Here is a 20,130-nt window from a genome sequence, read left to right as displayed (position 1 = left end):
CTTGGAAGCACAGATAGGATCATATTCCTCTGTAGCTGGAAACCCTGCAGCAATTCCCAGCTGTCCTCAGGATGAAGTCTGTGTCCCCAGTGTGCATGTGAGTCTCGCCATCTGCCCCAGCCTGCCTCTCGGACTCAGCCCTCGTGCTGCCATCATCCCGCTGTCTTGTCCTGGCCACACCCCACTGGCAGCTCCCAGGGGAGCCTCTCCAGTCTGCCCCGTACCTTTCTTCTTCCCCTTTGCCTGGCTGCCTGTCCTTGAGGGCTCCGCTTGGGGGCCCCGTCCTCTGGAAGCCTTTGCTCTGCCTGCCTGGGGACACCCAGGTGGCAGGTGCTCAGATTACCAGTTGAATGACTGAAATGACCATGAAACGTTAAAGACGTCACCGTGTTTGTGCTTGACATTCACGGGCTGTGTGAGCTGGTCCCCAGTCTCCTGCATTGAAGTCTTCTGTGGTTGTGGGGAAAACAATTACAGATTTCACCTAGGCTAGTGGCTGTTCTCTTCTCAGCTTTATCTTTCTCCTTTGTGTTAGCTGAGGAGGGAGGGGAGGCAGGAGACGGGTGTGGTGGATAGGCCACTGGCAGCAGCTCTTGAAGCAGAAGCGCTAGGAAGGGCACAGTGTGTCCCCACAACAGGGCGTTTTGGGGAGATACAGGCTTCAGGTTTTTTTATTTTGAAGATTTTATTTGTTTATTCATGAGAGACACAGAGAGAGAGACACAGGCCGAGGGAGAAGCAGGCTCCCTGCGGGGACCCAATGTGGGACTTGATCCCGGTACCCAGGGTCACTGAGCCCAAGGCAGCCGCTCAGCCACTGAGCCTCCTGGGCGCCCCATACAAGCTTCTGAAGAAGAAATGCTGGGAATTCCCCAGAGGGAGCCACCTCCACCCCCATAAAGCTCTGTTTACCTTAAGTTAAGCTGCCTAGACTCAGAAAAATATGGTCCATCCGATCAAAGGGGAAATTCAAAGTTAGATTAGTCAGGGAGTAGCACCACAAAGGTTTTCTCAGAAAGGCACCCATGTCCAATGGGGTCCCCTTCAGTCGCATGGAAGTGAGCCTCTAACCCAGCAGCTGAGTTACAGCGGGGAGGAGGTTCTGCCCTTAGTCCCACCGCAAGTGACCAGGCGCCCCCCTGGCACGGCCTGTCTTGCCAAGTGAGGACCTGGGCTGACAGGCACCGTCTCCGGGTCATGGACACGGGCCTCGGAGGTGCCGGGCCTGGGCGTCTCCACCCCCGAGCCCTTTAAGGAGCAGCAGCAGGCAGCAGAGACTCCTGCTCCTGCCCTCGTGCCGCCTGCCTAGCCCCAGCACAGTCCCTGGTGTCCGCCCCCCGGACCCGAGACTTCAGGGCACCACGCCTTTTCCTTTTAAAGGCTCTCCCTTTCCTACCCTGTTCGTTGTGTCGTGGCCACTGCGCTCGTGGCGCCTGAGCTGTGAGCCTCCGAGAGGAAGGTGCCACTTTGTCCTGCTGGAACTCCAGCCCCGCGCCGCACGGCTGCACAGAGGCCCGGCAGGTGGCAGCAGTACGAGCCATGACCCTGGCTGAGCACTCACTGCGAGGCAGCGCTGTGCTGAGTGCCGAACACGCATCATCTCAGTTAACCCTGGAACAGGATCATCGTAGGAAGGATTTGGCCGGGATGGCACCACTGCCTGGGAGTCACCAGTGCCCTGAACAGGACTCCGCTCCTGGGGCAGGGCCGTGTCCGCTCTGCTCTTGCTGTGGCCCCGTCCCTGGGTACACCGTGGCACACGTGGCACCAAGCCTGTCACCCTACGCATAGCTGCAGCCGTGTGCTCACAGCCATACAGCATGGGGTGCGGAGCTGGACTGTGGGTGCGGACGGCTCTTGAATCCTCATTTTACAGAAGATGCTTCTGCACGATTTTTAAAAAAATTTTTGATGTAAATATGTCTGCACATTTGATTCCCAGTTTTTTGTTTGTCTTTTAAGATATTTTTTAAAAGATTTTATGTATTTGTCTGAGAGAAAGCAAGAGGCAGAGAGCTCTCAGAGGCAGAGGGAGAGGGAGAAGCGGACTCGTGAGCAGGGAGCCCCGGGAGGGGCTGGATCCCAGGACCCCGAGGTCACGACCTGAGCCGAAGGCAGACGCTCCGCCGACTGAGCCCCCAGGCGCCCCATTGGTTGCCAAGTTTTAGAGACTTATACCAAGTGACATGTAAGGAAATGGGCATGTAGGTCCAGTCTTGCTCCTTTCTAAGAAATCTGCAGGTTTTTGCCCAAATGGAGTGCATATTGCTTACCTCATATACTTTGGAAGATTCAGTGAGAAAAACAAATGTAAAGCTGTGCACAGCATGCACTCTGTAAACGTTTCCCTCAGCACCTCGGTAGGCAGCTTACTGGAAGTCCTTGTGCTGTTTGAATGTCGTCTCTAGAATGAAGGGAGCGTGCGGGGTAGCCCGTGCTGGCTTCTCTGCCCTGTGATACACAGGTGACCCTTGGACAGCGGTGGGGGTGGGGGCACTCACCCGGCAGAGTCGGAATCCAGGTGCACCTGCAACCCCCAAAACCTAACGGCTGGTAAGCTGCTGTTGGCTGGAAGCCGTGCCGCTGACATAAACAGCTGAATGACACCTATTTTGTGTGTCCGTAGATACTGTAATCTTAGAATACAGTAAGCCAGAGAAAATCAGAAGGAAGAGACAACGTATTTAGGGCACTGTATTTATTTCTGGCAAACCGGCCTGTACGGAACCCGCATGGTCAAAGCCATGTCATTCAAAGGCCGGGGGTACTGCGTGCGGCGGCGGCCATGGCCCTGTGGCGGTCCCCTGGTGACCTTTGTGGGCTGTGCCACCAGCCCGCCCTTCTCCTCAGCCCCACCGTGCATCCGTCTGTCCCGGGCCGAGCCCCTGGCACCCAGAGCACACACACTGCGGCCCGCACGTCCCATCTGGCCCACAGCCTCCCATGCAGCCCCTCTGGTCCCCACTCAGCACCCTGGGGAAGCACCTGGGCTGCTGCCTCCTGGCCTCATGTGCTCACCCTGCCCAGCTGGCCAGCTGCTGGCTCCACCAGCCCCTGAGTCACCTTTCCCCCACGCAGCCAACCCCAACCCTTTGGGCCTCTTGCCAGCATCCCCCCCGACCCCCCAGTTTTTCTTTTTAAACCTTCTTTTTGGTTTTCTTTTCTCTGCAAGTGTGACCTAGCCCTGTATCCTGGCCCCTCTTGACATCCAGGTCTCAGTTCATCTTCCAGGCAATCCCTCTCCCCCGACCCCCAGAGAAGCCCTTTAGTACGTTATTTGCATCACAACATTTAATACCTGGGACTGTCTTGTGTGTCACCTGTTGCTTCTGCAGAAGCAGCGTTCGTTCCCGAGGCCGGGGACTCGCTGTCGTCCTCACCGCTGCAGTCTCAGGGCCCAGTGTGGCGCCTGCCCTCTAGTAGCCGTACACTAAACACTGACTCAACCTGAACGTGAACAGATGAGCCGGGTACCGCTGCCCAGTGTGAAGTGCAGAGCGTGTCACCAGTCCCACACTTCGTCTAGAGCCCAGCTGGGTGGCCGACCAAGAGGGTCGAGCTGCAGTTTGCGGCCGTGTGTGTAACTCAAGTGGTATTTGTTGCAGAGAGGAGCAGGTACCCATGGAGCTGGTGCAGCGGGGCGATGTCATCAAGGTGGTCCCCGGGGGAAAGTTCCCAGTGGATGGGAAAGTCCTGGAGGGCAATACGATGGCGGACGAGTCCCTCATCACAGGTGAGGCGGCGTGTGTCGCATTCCTTCCGGGGGGGTATCACGGCATCGCCGGGTCCCTGAGCGCTGACAGCTGAGGTCTCGTCCCCACCTCCAGGAGAAGCCATGCCCGTCACGAAGAAACCCGGGAGCACAGTGATCGCCGGATCCATGAATGCACATGGCTCTGTGCTCGTTACCGCCACCCACGTGGGCAACGATACCACGTTGGCTCAGATCGTGAAGTTGGTAGAAGAGGCTCAGATGTCAAAGGTACTGAAGAAATTTAAAAGTCATTATGACTGGCTTCCTCATTTTAGAAGTTATTCCAAGAGTTTCATAGAATTAGGCCGATTTTGCCGAGTAGAGAGTGACTAGTCAGCGTGGTTAACAAGGGGGCTCAACCCCAGGGCTCGCCCATGCCTGTGCTGGCGTATTTCCTAGCGGATTGTAATTTCCCATGGTCTTGGTGTTTTATTTCCATAGGCACCCATTCAGCAACTGGCTGACCGGTTTAGTGGATATTTTGTCCCATTTATCATCATCATTTCAACGTTGACGTTGGTGGTATGGATTATAATCGGTTTTATCGATTTTGGTGTTGTTCAGAAATACTTTCCTGTAAGTTGAATGCTTTGGGCATTATGGTTGCTGTGTTTTAAATAATCTCTTGCCATTAATCCTATTCTGTCATATCTTAGATTCACTGGGCCTTAATTACCTATTACAGTTATTTGCTTGCTTCACTTATTGGCAGCAAAATCGTAGCCAGGATAGGACCATCAGTCACTCTATTTCTGCAAGTTTTTAATTAAAGATGCCCTTTGCTTCTAGTTAGATGATTTCATAGACACCAGTTAGCTCTCGGTTGTAATGCCTAAAACATTTACATTATGTGATTTTGGCCATTTCTGGGATTGTGAAACACACATCATAGGTCACTTCACAATTTTGATGGCGTGATAATATCATTTAACAGATTTTAAGAAAAATATGTTTTTTGCTCACTGTGTCTGTCAATAGCATCTTCCACCTTGTGGCTTCCCAAACAAGGCTAATAGCTTCTTAATAATTAAATATTTATTAAACATACAAGAGACAATGGAATAGACTTTCTTGAATTAAAAAGTAGATGATGAATACTATCTTACCAAATACAGTTTTATCAAACTTCCAAAAAAAGTGGAAAATACAAAAAAAAAAAAAAAAATCCTTTTTTGGTTGAGAAGTAAGAACTATACACAGCAGTGATTCTCAATTGGGAGTAATTTTGTTGCCCCCAGAGACATTTGGCAATGTCTGGGGACGTTGTTGCTTGTCTTGACTGGGGAGAAAATGGTACTGACACCTAGTGGGTAGAGACCGGGAGGCTGTCCTGCCAGACATCCTACGAGGCAGAGAACAGCCCCCCTCAACAAAGAATCAGTCGTGCTGAGCTTGAGAAACCATGATGTACATCAACAGGGAATGGCCCACTTGGAGTCACATTTGATAACTGCACAATGAGGGAAACAGTGTTTTATCTTCTGGTTTAGAGTAGCTCCTACTTAGCCAAACCTAATGCATATTTTACCTTAGAGCCGTAGAATAAGAAATTAAATATGAAATGGAGGTTTTTTTTCTTTAAAAAGTCTACCCATAATTAAAAGCATATTTAAATCGTGGGGCGCATGTCATTTACTAAGATGTCATTTTTCTCAAATTTCTTATCTTAAAATGAAAAATGTCCAAGTTAAACTCTTTCTGACATCTAAGGAGACCTCGGTGCTTTTAAGGGTAACCTATGACTGACCATATTCCTAGAATTTGCCAGTGGCTATTACGCCACCTGACCCCTCAGATTTCTGCTTTTGTGGGAGAGCTACCCATTGGCATGTGGCTGTGGGAAACGTCATTCCTAAACAAGTTGGAATGTGTGGCTTTCTGCTGTTCCCTGCCTTTCCATCTTACTTTGGCTTCTTTTGTTTTTATCCGCAATATCAGGGAGGACGCTGGCAAATGAGGTACTGCATGTTCCTTTAAGATATTATGACCCTGCTGTCTAAATGTCATTTGTAGGGAGAGGTTCATGTCAGCCTCTAGAAGTCCACCCAGTCCCATCAGAATGACCCGGGTTATTCTGATGAGAATTGCTGGGTTGTTTTTTTTTTTTTAATTGCATCATTTTTATCTCTGGAAATTGCATTATGTCTTAAACACAATGTCCCTCTATCTAAATCCAACTGTTTCTAATGGAGATGAAATGGCCCTTTACTAATACACCGTATTTTAGAATTGTGCCTTTCAAAACCAAGGAATAAAGTATAGATGGAAACTAAAGAGAAAACATACTGTGATTAAAGGGAATATAGTGTCTCCTGACTGTGCTCCAGAGACACCCGCCATTTTGTAAAGTAAACCAAGATAAACCAAGATGTCAGAAGGCAAATAGTAATACCCGTATGTTTCACCAGGTAACTGGAAAGGAGACCCATATTTTGTTTGTTTGGGGTTTACAATGAAACAATGGAGAAAAAATAGAAGAAAATGAAGATGGCTCCAAATCCCATCCCTAGGGATCCCTGGGTGGCGCAGCGGTTTGGCGCCTGCCTTTGGCCCAGGGCGTGATCCTAGAGACCCGGGATCGAATCCCACATCAGGCTCCCAGTGCATGGAGCCTGCTTCTCCCTCTGCCTGTGTCTCTGCCTCTCTCTCTCTGTGACTATCATAAATAAATAAAAAAAAATTAAAAAAAAAAAAACAAAAAAAAAAAAAACAAATCCCATCCCTAGGAGTAACGATATCTTACACTTTGGTTAACATCTTTCCAGTGATGTTGAAAGGCTAGATAGAGATATGGTCAGATAATTTTGCACTGACCCAGTCACAACACCGGCCATTTTGTACTTGCTTTTTTTATTTAGCAGCATTGCTGGTATCTTTCCGTGTCAATAAGTATAGGTATGCATCATCATTTCAACAATTGCATGATATTTCATTATGCACATCATACCCAGAATCTTTTTTTTTTAAGATTTTATTTATTTATTCATAGAGATGCAGGGAGAGAGAGAGAGGCAGAGACACAAGCAGGCTCCATGCAGAGAGCCTGACGTGGGACTCGATCCAGGGTCTCCAGATCACGCCCTGGGCTACAGGCAGCGCTAAACCGCTGCGCCACCAGGGCTGCCCTCATACCCAGAATCTAAGTAACCAGATCCCTATGGTCGTCTCTAGGGTTTTTTTTGAGAAAAAAAAAAAAACCCTCTGTGAATACATATCTTTGTATCTTTTGCCACTTATATGGTTATCACCTTAGGGTAGATTCCTTGGAGACTTATCATTTTTTAAAGTTTTCATAATAATAATAATAACATGTAATATTGATAATGTAATAGTTAAAATTTCTTAGATGCTTCTCCCATCCAGGTATTGTACAATGTATATTTATATGTATATTAGTTCATTTACTCCTTATAACAACCAGTTGGGCATTATTGGTATTATTGTCTCCATTTGGAATGTAAAGGAGCTGACACGGGAAAGTTAAATTAGTGTCAGGGCCAGGACATGGATGCACATGGTCCACTTCTGGAGTCTGTGCTCCCTCATCTAGCGGGGAGTTTTATATGACTCTCTCCTCCCCTTGTGCCTCTCTCAGAGGAAAGCCTATAGTATCAAGTTGCAAAACTGGTATGGAGACCAGTAAGTGACCTGTGTGAACTGATGACACGGAAGCAGAGTGGACCACCTCATGTTTCCCAAACCCCAGCTCCTTGTGCATCTCAGATCCCGCTGTCTGCACTGAAATGTTCTGATGTGATCAGAAGTCTGTGTGATTCCTCATGTAACCCTCAGCCTGCCTTCTTCTCTTCCCTCCGTGCAGACCCCCAACAAGCATATCTCCGAGGCGGAGGTGATCATCCGGTTTGCGTTCCAGACGTCCATCACGGTGCTGTGCATCGCCTGCCCCTGCTCCCTGGGCTTGGCCACGCCCACGGCAGTCATGGTGGGCACCGGGGTGGCCGCCCAGAATGGCATTCTCATCAAAGGAGGCAAGCCTCTGGAGATGGCCCACAAGGTTGGCCTTGCGCTCCTGGCTGTGATGACTCTGTAGCTGTTACTCTGTGATTTTTTTTTCTTTTTATTTGAAACTTGAGAGTTTAAGGGAAAGTAGTATGTGCTTAAATTCCGTATTAGGAGAAAGACCTGGACGTGGCTTGAAAGCAGCTCTGTTAATAAGACCGGAGGCCGGGAGGAGTGATAATAGCTACCGGGTCCGCGTAATCCCATTAGCAGCTCCGAGGTGGATGCTTATTACTCCCATTTTGCAGATGAGGCAGCTGGGCGGCAGCTGGGGCAGTAGGTGGGGCGCTCGCCTGCAGGCCCCGCTAGCCTCACGCCCAGGTGGTCAGGCCCAGCGCAAGGCGGGAGCGTCCACGCACTCAGCAGGGCACTGATGTCCCGATGTCCAGGCCGCGAGCCATCAGCAGCAGGGCTTATGGAGACCCTGGCCCAACACGCCATCCCCGCTCCCGAGCCTCCGTTTATTTAGGTGGTGTTTGTCGAGCCCCCACTTGGTGCGGGTCCTGTGCCAGGGCCTGGCAATGGCTGTGGGCCTCGGCCGCCGGGAGCTCCCCAGGAGCGGGGGCAGATGTGCGAGATGGGGCGGGAAGCCCTGCATCCCGGGGTGGCAGGGGGGAAGCCGTGCCGCCCTCACAGCTCCCCGGGATTCGGCCCCAAAACTTTGTCACCATCATACCCCCAGCACCAGGCTGGCGCTGGGCACACTGGGCGCCCTCGGCAGTTACCGGGATGAACTCTGAGGGGCCGGAAAGTCTCCTGAGGGAGAGAGACTGACAGGAGACCGAGTTTCAGGGGGCCCGGGGTGTGCGTCAGGGAGGAGCTGGGGGGGGGCGGGGGCTTCGCCTCCGCAGGGCAGAGGATCGTGTTGGCTGAGTGGTGAGGGGTGCTGCCACCCGTGGGAGTTGCCGGCCGTCGCGTGGGCTCCTACAGTCCCTGCCGTCTGTGTTTGTGGTCGTTTTCGCAGATAAAGACCGTGATGTTTGACAAAACTGGCACCATTACCCACGGGGTCCCCAAAGTCATGAGGGTCCTCCTGCTGGTGGATGTGGCCACGCTGCCCCTCAGGAAGGTCCTCGCCGTGGTGGGGACCGCGGAGGCCAGCAGCGAGCACCCCCTGGGCGTGGCCGTCACCAAGTACTGTAAAGAGGTAGGTGGACCTGGGCAGGCCCCCCCAGGCTCCCCGCCCGCAGCCCCCTCCCCCTGCCGCCAGAACCTGGGCCCGCAGGCCCCTGTGCACCAGTTGGAGGTGCAGCTCGTCCTACCTCCAGATCATCACAAAAGTGCTTGAGTGTTAGCGGTTACGGAGCGCGGACGGGTGTCTGTGCTTGGGACCGGAACTGCTAGCCTGTGGCCCGGGAGCTGAGTGGTGGGACAGACGGAGAGTCGGTCCCCTGTAAGCACTCCGCACAGAGGGGACACAGAAGTGACCGGGGCTGGGGCGTGGCCAGGAGAGAGCCCCTTAGCCGGGGCGGTGAATGGAGATGAACCAGGTGAGCTAAGTGCCCCGTCGTGGCTCTTGGCGGCTAACGGGGATGTGTTCATCCTTTGACCTGCAGACAGAAGGTCCCGTTTAGTTTTCTGTTTTCAGTGTAAATGTAGAAGCAGCAGGATGCGCCAGACGCTGCCCTGAAAAATGTTCAACGGTTGGGGCAAATACGACCGTCAGTAAATGTAGAGAGGTGGTGTGGATGCTTTGGGGAGAAGCTGACAAGGAATCTTCCAGAAATCTCCCTCGGTGTTTTATGAGGGGTCATTCAGGTCACCCCCCTCCCTGATGTTTCAGGACACTGTGCCGTCGGCCCCTCCTCTGCTATGTGGCCAACCCAAGTGGGGCAGCTCCTCTGGTCCTCCTGCTACCGCCCTGGTCCCCCCAGGCCTGGGAGGTGGGCAGTGACCTCTTGAGAGCCTCCGAGCAGCTTTGCTACTGTTGACCTGCCCCATCCTTCTGACGAAATTATTTGCAACGTAAAAACAACCTCGTTCCTCTCCTGGCTCCCCCACCTCCCTTCATTTGTGGCATTGCTGTGAGCTGCCCTTGGCCTTTCTGGTCTGCACCTTGTCCAGTGTCGTGAGGCACCAGGTCAATAACAGTAACGTGTGCGATGCCTTCCGAGTCTGTCTCTGACCCCCACCCCCCCTCCACGTTCCTCTTGGCTCCTGGCAGGTCTGTCCTGCCTCCTGTCACCTCCCCTCTCCCCGCCTCACAGGAACTGGGAACGGAGACCTTGGGATACTGCACGGACTTCCAGGCAGTGCCAGGCTGCGGAATTGGCTGCAAAGTCAGTAGTGTGGAGGGCATCCTGGCCCCTGGCGAGCGCCAGCGGAGCAAACAGGCCGCTCCCCCGGGCACGGTTGGCGGCGTTCCCGAGGAAACAGGTATCCCCGGCCCTGGTCTGTGTGTGTGGCCTGCCAGGGTTTGGGCCCGGCTGCACTAGGTGGCAGCACACTGCAGGGTCCCCCGCTGCGGACCAGGGAGCCTCACGGCCGGGTGCTGCGAGCCCACCTCCCCTGGGAAAGCCCGTACTTTCTCTGCTGCTGTGTTCTCTGATACATCTGAATTTCTTTAAAAGATTTTATTTATCCATGAGATGAGACACACAGAGAGAGAGGCAGAGGGAGAAGCAGGCTCTCTGCAGGGAGCCCGATGCAGGACTCCATCCTGGGACCTGGGGTCACGACCTGACTTAGCTGAAGGCAAACGCTCACCCCTTGAGCCCCCAGGCGCCCCAGATACATCTGTGTCTTCGCACCAGTGACAGGAGTGTATGTCACTGAGATTCCGGGTACCGCTCCTCTGACCTATCATCTTGAGCCTCCTCTTTCTGATCCCAAGTTAGTCTTGCTTCTCCTAGAGTGCAGAGGCCCCGGCAGGGATTCTGCTTTGCTCCTCCCACCTCCTCCTCCTGTGGACCTCCAGAGGGAGGGCTGGCAGCGGGGAAGGCAGGTGGGGATGGCCCGCCCAATGCCTTCGGGTGTCGGCCTGCTGCCTCACCAGCAGTGTGGGAGTATGGAGACCCTCCCAGACCAAGAAACCCGCGTCTCATGTTTTCTCTGAAGTGTGTCAGTCTCTTGTTAGACGCCATCCGTGCCACCTTCTAGCGATTCAGAGCCCGGGGTGAGCCTTCCGTGAGGCTGCCAGGTGGTCTGTGCGGGGACACCTGGGTTAGTGGCACACAGAGTTAGAAGGTGACGGGGACAGACTCCCTGGCCTTTCAGCAGGTACAGCTTGTCACGTTCCGTGGAGGTAGGCTCGCTATTTGCAGGTGCATCCTGGGCCATCTACCCTCAGCTATACTTGCTGCTTCTAATCTCTGCAGGAAAACAGTCAAGCAGATATTTGCCTCTTAAAGGCAAATAATGATACAACCTGATATTTAATATGTTTACGAGGTTTTCACACACACTGCGTGGACCTTTCAGCACCCGGGTTGGACCCACACCCCCATGTTCCACACGTCTCCCTGGTCCTTTGGGGGGTTCTGGGAGGGGCTGGCTGGTACAGTGTCTCAACAGTGAAATGGACGTTTTGCTGTTGAAAGGCTTCCATGGTGTTTAGTGCCCTCCCACAGTGGGACTGGACGATTGGGGATTAATCACACACTGTTCTGAACAGATGAGACGCCCCAGACCTTCTCCGTGCTGATTGGGAACCGTGAATGGATGAGGCGCAACGGCCTGACCATATCCAGCGACATCAGTGACGCGATGGCGGACCATGAGATGAAAGGCCAGACGGCCATCCTGGTGGCCATCGACGGTAGCGCTTCACTCTCCGCTCTCAGCAGCAGACTCCTGGGGATATCTGGCAAACACAGACCTTCTCCTTCTCCCCCCCATAAGTCTTCCTGTCTGTTAACGTAGCTTCTGCATCCAGAGGCTGCCTGGCCAGTTTCCTGCTTCACTTGGTGTGGAGGGTCTGAGCCCGCCTGGTCCCTCCTTGCCCCAGAGTGAGGGGCACCGGCCTCCCCGCTCTTGGGACTCTGGCCTGCCTTTGCCTCGGCGTCCGCCTCCATCCAAGCCAGGTTCAGTCACCCCCCTGCTCCATCCCTGGACGCCCAGCAGCAGCTCCCTGTCAGACTCAGCTACGGGTCCCTCCGGGGGGCTCCTTGCGATCACGTGTCTGGCGCTCAGGTTCCATCTAGGCCTTTATGCCTCAGACGACTGGAATCTCCCTCTGTCGATGGTAGCCTCTGCTTATGGAGGCAAAAAAGTAACAAACAACAAGCATTATTTTTAACGCTTCAACCAAATAGGCCCTCTTCCAGGCTTTCCTCCTGCTTGCACCACCATGTCCTTTCCGAAGTCCTCCCAGAGCTGCAGCCCCCTCAGCTGCTCAGATCAGGAGCAGCCCAGCTGAAGGAGCCAGGCCTCAGGCCTCAGAACCCACCTGCCTCAGCATCTGGAGATTCGCTCCAAAAAGCCCCAAACCAAGGAAGTTGTACAGAAATGCTTCCTGTAGGAAGAGAAGAGGAAGGGCTGATTTTCCGTTAGACGTTCATCACTGTGAAGTGGCACTCATTGTATCCATCCTGTTCCTTGTATCTTAATAGCTAACGTGTATCAGGTTGTGAGCCAGGCACTCTGTGAACTAGTAGATGCTCCTTGCAGAAAACTGGGGAAATTCTAAGCGATAAAGAGGAAAATGAAATGACTCCTTACCTGACCCCTCAGACCGCCACTGTTAACAGTTCGTGTTCCTTCCAGACGTTTGTCTGGAAATGTGGGTAATTTTTCAAAAACAGAATCAAGACCACTTCATACGATGTAACTTGGTGTTTTGTTTTGCACATGTGGCATCACATTCTGGAAACTGTCCGGTAGCACAGCCCCCTCTGCTCCTTGGGCTGCCCGCTGCTCCCACCAAGGGCTTACCTGAGGGCATCTCCTGCAGGTGTGCTGTGCGGGATGATCGCCATCGCCGACGCCGTCAAGCAGGAGGCAGCCCTGGCTGTGCACACGCTCAAGAGCATGGGTGTGGACGTGGTCCTGATCACAGGGGACAACCGCAAGACGGCCAGAGCCATTGCCACCCAGGTGTGTGCCGGGGAGCAGGGGCTGGGGCTCTTCCTTCTTTAAAACGGCCTCTAAGCTCCCTGGAGCAGCTCAAGGAAAGGCTGCAAGTGCTGCTGCACCCGCGCCCTGGCCTTCCCTGGCGAGCGCTTCTCTCCATGCTGCAGCGAGCTGGGCAGCAGCCCACGGAGCCCCTGTGCTGCAGGGCAAAGCTACATCCCGGGGCCTGGACGTTGGAGCTTGGGGCAAGCAGCTGCCCTGGAGAAAGCGATTCCACCCTCCCCGTTTCTGTCTTTCCAGGGGGGCAGGGGGGAGCCATGATGGGGATGATTCGTCGGCTCGGCTCCCACGGGTGCCGCCCACAACTGGCTGGTCCCGGGCGGGCCTCCAGCTCCCTCGCCTCTGAGCGCCCTGTGGGGCACCCGCCTGGCCGCGGCCCCGGTGCACTGTCCTGGAAACGACTCGCCCTCCCCATGGAGGCGAACCATGTGCTCTTAAAACCGAACTGCTGCTTACAAGGGAAGCAGCGGTGCCTCTCCACGTGGCCTTCATGGCCTTCCTTGCTGAGGGTGGACTGTCGAGTGCCGCCCCCCTTTCTGGTTAGGGTGGTTACCGTTGAACAAACACTTAAGAAGCACCGCCCACGTGCCAGGCTCCAGAGAGGAGCCGGGGGCGCCTGCCCTCCCTCCGGCAGCTCGCTGTCCTGGGGGGACGTGGGCCAGTGACCAGGGCTGAACCGAGTGCTCACCTCTGCGACAGAAAAGTGCCCGGGACACAGCCTGGCAGGGGCTGGAGCCGCCTTCCCAGGGGAGGAAATGCTGGAGTCAGGAGCATTCAGATGACAGGGAGAGGGCTGGAGAAAGGGGTGCTGACGTCTCCAGGACGCAGCAGAGCACAGCAGCCGTGGGCCGGATGGGCAGCCTCCAAATAATGGAGCACATGGGCAGGCACAGTGGGCCACAGGCAGGAGGCTGGAGACGAGCAGAGACCCGGTCCCGGGGGGCCTTGGAGCGTGGAGGCCATCCCAAGAGGACTGGGCTGCCTGGTCTGTAGGCAGGAGAGTAACGGGACCAGGTGGCCTCTATTCTGGAAGGATCGCGGGTGGGCATAGACAGAAGAGCTGGGAGGTGGGCAGGGAGACGCACCCCGGGCCCAAGCCACCATGGAAGGGGGTGAGGTGGGGGGTCTGGGGTCCAGGGCTTGGTGACTGACTAGCCCACTGGGCTTGGGAGGCCGGAGGGAGGGGGCAGGACGACGGCCAGGCTTCTGCTACTGTTGGCCACCCTCTGCCAACACCAGGTGTTGTCACCTATGTGTGCTTGACGCTGCTCCCCTTTTCTTCTAGGTTGGCATCAACAAGGTCTTTGCAGAGGTGCTCCCGTCTCACAAGGTAGCCAAGGTCCAGGAACTCCAGAACGAAGGGAAGAAAGTTGCCATGGTGGGAGACGGGGTTAATGACTCCCCAGCCCTGGCCCGGGCCGACGTGGGCATTGCCATCGGGACAGGCACAGATGTTGCCATCGAGGCTGCTGACGTCGTCCTCATCAGAGTGAGCTCGGCTGTGTCTCCTCGCGCCCTGTTGCCCAGGTTCTGGGGGCGGTGAGGGCCGGGGACAGGGTTCCTGACTGTGCTCCTCCGACAGAACGATCTGCTGGACGTGGTGGCCAGCATTCACCTCTCCAAGAGGACCGTGTGGAGGATACGCCTCAACCTGGTGCTGGCACTGATCTATAACCTGGTCGGGATACCCATTGCGGCAGGTAGGGGTCTCACCTGTTTTGACCCCTGAGGCTTCTCTCCGCCTGCTGGGCTCCTGCCTGTTGGCTGGCTGGCTGGATAGAAGCTTTACAAAGAGTTGAGTTTGTTATGTTCTCCGCTTCTTAAGTCTAAAGATAAGTGAAAGCTGCAGAGAGGGTGCCTGCCATTCACTGTGCCCTTGCAGCTCCCCCTAAAACCTGTGATGCCACCTGTGCACTGTGGACTGTCCCAGGAAGGCCAGAGTTGGGGGAGACCCAAGTCCCCTCGACAGCACCCCCTGCCTGGCTCCGAGGCCGCCTGCCCCAGAGGTGGGTGGGCATGTGGTCATGATATGGCAGCGGGGGTTCTGAGCACTCCCACGATGGGGAACGTCATGGTAGCAGCCCAGAGTGAGGCCCCCTCCTCTGGGCTGTGGTGTGAGTGTTCCCACTCTTGGCCAGGGGTCTTCATGCCCATCGGCGTCGTGCTGCAGCCGTGGATGGGCTCGGCGGCTATGGCAGCCTCCTCTGTGTCTGTGGTGCTCTCATCGCTGCAGCTCAAGTGGTGAGTCCCTTGAGGCGGCTGCGTGCTCGCCAGGCCCTCTTCCCCCACACAGCCCCTCCCTGCCCTCTGCGCCCCCGGGCTGGTGCTGGGTGGGTGCTGTGCGCAGCTTCCAGTGCACCCAAGGCAGAGCCAGGGAGGACGGTGCAGGCGGGTGTGTGTGACGCCTGGTCGGCACCACGAGTGCGTGATTCACCACCTCCCAGCACCGTGTGCGGGCTGCCCCTGTTCCTCTGCTCCAGGGCTGCTTGTGAAAATGCCATGCACACATAGGGTCCTTGCATGCTATCGCTTTTCCTTTTTTGAAAAAGACACTTGTTTGTGCTTTCATTTAAGAAGAGTCAGTGGTAGCCTGTCATGTGCCAGGCGTCTGGATGGGAAGTTTCTCCATTGGGCGACCGTGACCTGGGCCCTAGGAGCTCAGTACCCTGTCCTGTACGGCCCTCAGGGTTCCATGCTGTGCCCACTGAAAGGCTTTGGCGAGCACTTTGCCCACCTTGCAAAAAAACCCAAAAGCGCGCATCTACGTTGGCTTAAACGCCCTGGATTCTTGCTCGCAGCTATAAGAAGCCCGACCTGGAGAGGTACGAGGCCCAGGCGCAGGGCCGCATGAAGCCCCTGACGGCGTCCCAGGTCAGCGTGCACATTGGCATGGATGACCGGCGGTGGGACTCCCCGCGGGCCACGCCCTGGGACCAGGTCAGCCGTGTCAGCCAGGTGTCTCTGTCCTCCCTGAAGTCCGACAAGCTGTCCCGACACAGCGCCGCGGCCGACGACGGCGGGGACACGTGGTCTCTGCTGCTGAACGACCGCGACGAGGAGCAGTGCATCTGAGCGCTGCAGGCGGGCGCGACCCGCTCCGGCTCCTCAGAGGAGCGGCCCAGCTGTCCGCAGGGAGGAGGCGGGGCTCCTGGCCGGCCCCGCGCCCCCCTGGGTCCCCGGCCTGGCCACCCGCACTGTGGGCGTGGGCCTGCCCCCACCGCTGGACCCACGGGGCCGGACGGCCCGCCGCCTCCCGCTTTATCACTTACGGTGACCACTCGTGAGATGATCTCATCAGGACCAAAAACTTCGCTGGGCCTTGCCTTAGGATCCCCAGGAGCCTCGCGTTGGGTTCTTCCTGACGCCACAGTTTACCTCAAATACACCCACTGATCTCTGCGGGCACAGTCTGTTCCTCTTCTGTTCCTGACGCTGGAGCTGCCCGCCCCTGTCCCCCTGCCCCGCGTGACCCTGGGTTTCCCCGCCCCTGCTCCACATCACCTTGGAGCTGCCCCGCCCCCTGCCCCTGGCGACCCTGGGCAGCCCTGCTCCCTGGCCCCTCGTGACCCTGGGGCTGCCCCGCCCCCTGCCCCCTCGTGACCCTGGGGCTGCCCCGCCCCCTGCCCCCTCGTGACCCTGGGGCTGCCCCGCCTCCTGCCCCTGGTGACCCTGGGCCGCCCTGCCCCCTGCCCCTGGTGACCCTGGGCCGCCCCACCCTGCCCCCTCGTGAACCCTGGGGGTGACCCTGGGGCTGCCCCGTCCCCGCACAGCCTAGTCCGACAGCGGGACCGACGCGCACTGGGCCCCGGCTGCTCGGGGCGCCTGGGCCCGCACCTGCTCGCTCCCGCCAGGGCGCCTGCCTGGCTTGCCTTGGGGTGGAGGACCCGTGTTTCTTGCTCCTGTGTCGCGTGGCTACGGGATCCTGGCCCCTTGCTCCTGGAGGGCAGTCGCTGTGCCTTGGAGCCGCCCCCGAGTGAGGGTCTGAGGCCCGGGGCATCCCGCTTCGGGGGTCCGGGGTGGCCTGCGGCGCTGGACACGCGTCGGCGCCCGTGGGAGGTGTGTGCGCTCGCAGAAGCGCCTGCGGGGGTGCTCCGGGAGCTCGAGTCCGCGCCGGAGGCCCCGACGCAGCCCCTGTGGCTCCCCGAGGTCGGGGCGGAGGTCGGCCCTGCCCTGGCCGCCCTCGGGTCGTGGGGGTCGGGGCTGCGGGGCAGGGCTTCGGGCGGCGGCCCTGCTCACGGTCGGTGGGCCTGGGGCAGCCTGAGCGCCTTTCTAGCCTCGGCCGCTCTTTCTCCCGGCAAACGGCCAAGTGGGCCCTGCTGCTCGCAGCCCGGGGGCGTCCGGCTGGGGGCGCTGGGGGTCCTGCCCCGGGTCGCGGGGCCACGCGCAGGCCGGAGTCTCCGGGCCGGGTCTCCTCCACAGCCTGGCAGTTGGGTGGGAACGAGGAGGAGGCCGCCCCCGAGCAGCCTGCGGGTGGGCAGTGTCAGCAGCTTGGGGTGCAGCCTGGCCTCGGGCGCCCCGGCCCCCCCGACGCCTCCCCGGCTCTGCCGCGCCCCAACCTCCGCGTCTGTTGGTCTGTTCCTCCGCTTTTCCCTCGGGCCTCCCCCGCCCGCCCGCCCCGCCCCGTATTCCCGGCTGTGCTGGGGATGGTTCTTGTTTTCTAACCAGGTTAATCATTGCCTAAAGAATCTAATCGTATTGGTTTTTCAGAAGGTTTTGGGACCGTAAACGTGGTGTGTACATGGCGGTGAAGATATTTACATAATTGTGCAGAACGTAACCTTTAGAGTCCAAGGGGTAAGACTTTTTCGGGTGTCAGATAAGAACGTTTCCTGTTTCAAAACCTCTCCAGGCTGCGTTAGAATAAAGTTTATTTTCATGCACGTGAAGGCGGCGTCTGGCTCTGTGCGAGACCTGGGTCTCACACACGTCTGGCTCTGTGTGACGGACCTGGGCCCTGCCCTCCGCAGCGCAGCCTGGGCCCTCGCCCGCGGGCGGGCGGGGAGACTGGATCCCCGGTGGCACAGGCCTGGCCCTGCCCGCTCCTGCACTTCTCGGCTTGATGGCGGTTGTCAACCAGGGCTCTCTCAGACACACACGTTTTAATCAGGAGGGCTGTGTATTGGGTTCCTTGGCCCCAAAGGCGTGGGGTGGGGGGCAGCAGAAATGCCTGGACCAGGGGGCTCTGCCGGGAGGGCTCTCCGGGCCGCTTGGGGTGGCAGGGCCCTAAGCGAGCTCCAGCTGAAGGTGACGGAGTTATTTATCATCCAGACCAGGAGGCTTTTAAGAGCAAAAGGAGGTGCTATTAATGATCACGCCAGGCAACAGGCCTGAGCGGAGACGTCCAGGCAAAGCGGAACATGCGGTCACCTTCCTAACAAAAGGGATTAGACTCTGTGACATCACAGACACAGACTAGCATTTGAGGTTTCTGCCCTAATTGTAGGTTCTGTAGACACGCCGGTGACCTATCCTGTATCCGGTTTGATTTTCCCCTCTGTGACATCGCAAAACCAGCACTTCTCTGTAGAATCACTGAGGTGATCCTCTTGGGGGCTCAGCATGACCCCACGGGGAAACCAGCCAGGTGTGGGCACTAGCTGGTGCCCCCGCACCGTGTAGCACTTCCAGCCAGGCGGGCTGGACTATTTTCCTGGATGCCCAGGTATGGGAGTCTCATGCTGTACACGTGTGCCCTTGTGGGAAGCGGGGGTTGGATTCCACAGTAGCAAGGGATTCCATTTCTTTTACAAAATAGATCTTTCTAAAACTTAAGCAGATCTCCCTGATACCATTGCACACACACCGGGATAAATCCCAGCGTCTCTCCACTCCTGCTATGTTTTCCACCTTTAAGATCTTGCTGAAGGCTTGTGGTGGGGTCACCTTTAAGTAAATGAATAGTAATTTTAGGTTTTTTGTAAAGATGACACCTTGAAATTGACATGGCGACAAATAGTCAAGTGGTTCTGCTAGTTCACCAAGAAACCAAGATTAATAAAAGTGGCCTTTATCTTAAGAAAACCCAGCATAGACTAAAATCAGCCCATCATATGGATTAATTAGAAAAAGATTATTTGAATTAGAAAAGGATTTTTTTTTTTTTTGGCTTTAAAAAAATTCACGTCAACAGGTGCCTGGGTGGCTCAGTCGGTTAAGCATCAACTCTTGATTTTGGCTCAGGTCATGGTCTTGGGGCCGAGGGATGGAGCCCCCCATCAGGCTCAGAGCTGGACGTGGAGCCTGCTTGAGATCCTCTCTCTCCCCCTGTCTCTTGCCCCCGCATGTGGCAATCTCTCTCTCTCTTTCTTTTTCTCTTTCTCTGTCTCTCAAACAAAAAAGTAATCAAGTCAATATATCAGTGGGTAAATTCCCTGATGCATATAAAATTCTTCTTGAGTTAGGAAGGTTCTATTCTACAGACACCTCTTTCTTAACTGCATCTTTTGTTTAAAGAAAACAGACAGGGAAGGCATAATACAAAGGAATGTTTTCAGCAAGCCCTCCCGCTGACTCAGTTTCCCTTTGCAGACGCCCCTCTAGGTGGGAGCGCTGCTGTGGCTTGAACGCACTGTGCTCCTAGTGGGAACCAAACTGCTTCCTGCATTTCTCACGCGACTTGGGCAAGGACACAAACACCAGTGTGTGGGTTTATTCCAGAGGGAGATGTGTACTTGTCGGCCGCTCTCCTTTGTGTGAAGACAATGACAACGGGTGAAATTACCGGATAGAATATGAGAATGTGAAATAATGCTGTGAAATCCCAGAGTCTCCTTTATTCTATTCAAAAAGATGAATAAACAGATGTGAAAAACAAGAAGTGATGGAAATTTAACCTTTTTTCCTCTGAAAAGGAAATGGCTTATTTCTTCTAAGTTAATGTGAGCCTGATAACTGCTTATAGCAAAAATTTTAAAGTACAGGAATCCAGAGAGTGGAGGGAAAGCGCCCAAAGGAAACCCCACGGACATCGTTCGTGGAGGGCGTCCCCGGTGGGCGGCTCACACGGGACCCCGAGGCCCGGCTCCGACCGGGAAGGTGCCGTCGTGGGCGGCAGGAACCCGGGTCCCGGGGAGCCCGGGAGACGCGGCACTCAGAGGCTCGGGGCAAGGCCGCCAGCCCTGTGCTGGGACCACAGGGGCTCTGTTGGCCTGCGCACCCAGCCCTTTCCACGCACCGGCCTCAGTCCCCAGCCGCGGGAGGGGCGCGGGCAGCCGATGTGCAGAACGCCAGGCTTTGGAAGGGTGTTGGGGCCCGTCGGCTCGGTCCCCCAGGAGCAGCGGGCCTCG

The 20,130-nt window shown here is 56.0% G+C and overlaps 1 protein-coding gene and 1 long non-coding RNA gene across 4 annotated transcripts in view; one reads left to right on the top strand and one right to left on the bottom strand.

Moving 5' to 3' along the window:
- Nucleotides 1–19,676, top strand: part of ATP7B (ATPase copper transporting beta) — a 48,357-nt gene extending 28,681 nt beyond the window's left edge. For all 3 annotated transcript variants that reach the window (XM_072783243.1, XM_072783242.1, XM_072783241.1), the window contains 13 exons: nt 3,606–3,733; nt 3,828–3,982; nt 4,196–4,330; nt 7,575–7,769; nt 8,739–8,921; nt 9,982–10,150; nt 11,388–11,531; nt 12,666–12,808; nt 14,130–14,333; nt 14,427–14,544; nt 14,983–15,085; nt 15,643–18,506; nt 19,373–19,676. In XM_072783243.1, the coding sequence (XP_072639344.1) occupies nt 3,606–3,733; nt 3,828–3,982; nt 4,196–4,330; nt 7,575–7,769; nt 8,739–8,921; nt 9,982–10,150; nt 11,388–11,531; nt 12,666–12,808; nt 14,130–14,333; nt 14,427–14,544; nt 14,983–15,085; nt 15,643–15,916 (1,951 nt within the window). In that variant the 3' untranslated portion in view covers nt 15,917–18,506; nt 19,373–19,676. The remainder of the gene's footprint in view (nt 1–3,605; nt 3,734–3,827; nt 3,983–4,195; nt 4,331–7,574; nt 7,770–8,738; nt 8,922–9,981; nt 10,151–11,387; nt 11,532–12,665; nt 12,809–14,129; nt 14,334–14,426; nt 14,545–14,982; nt 15,086–15,642; nt 18,507–19,372) is intronic.
- Nucleotides 10,329–13,524, bottom strand: LOC140608247 (uncharacterized). The gene is made up of 2 exons (XR_012010280.1): nt 12,162–13,524; nt 10,329–11,964 (listed from the first exon to the last, which is right to left on the bottom strand). It is a non-coding gene; the product is annotated as an uncharacterized lncRNA (long non-coding RNA).
- Nucleotides 19,677–20,130: the final 454 nt, after the last annotated feature.

The sequence above is a fragment of the Canis lupus genome, chromosome 17 (assembly GCF_048164855.1).
Source record: "Canis lupus baileyi chromosome 17, mCanLup2.hap1, whole genome shotgun sequence".
NCBI lineage: Eukaryota > Metazoa > Chordata > Mammalia > Carnivora > Canidae > Canis > Canis lupus.
Note: the sequence above shows the minus strand (reverse complement) of the source record. Positions and strands in the feature narration are given on the sequence as shown.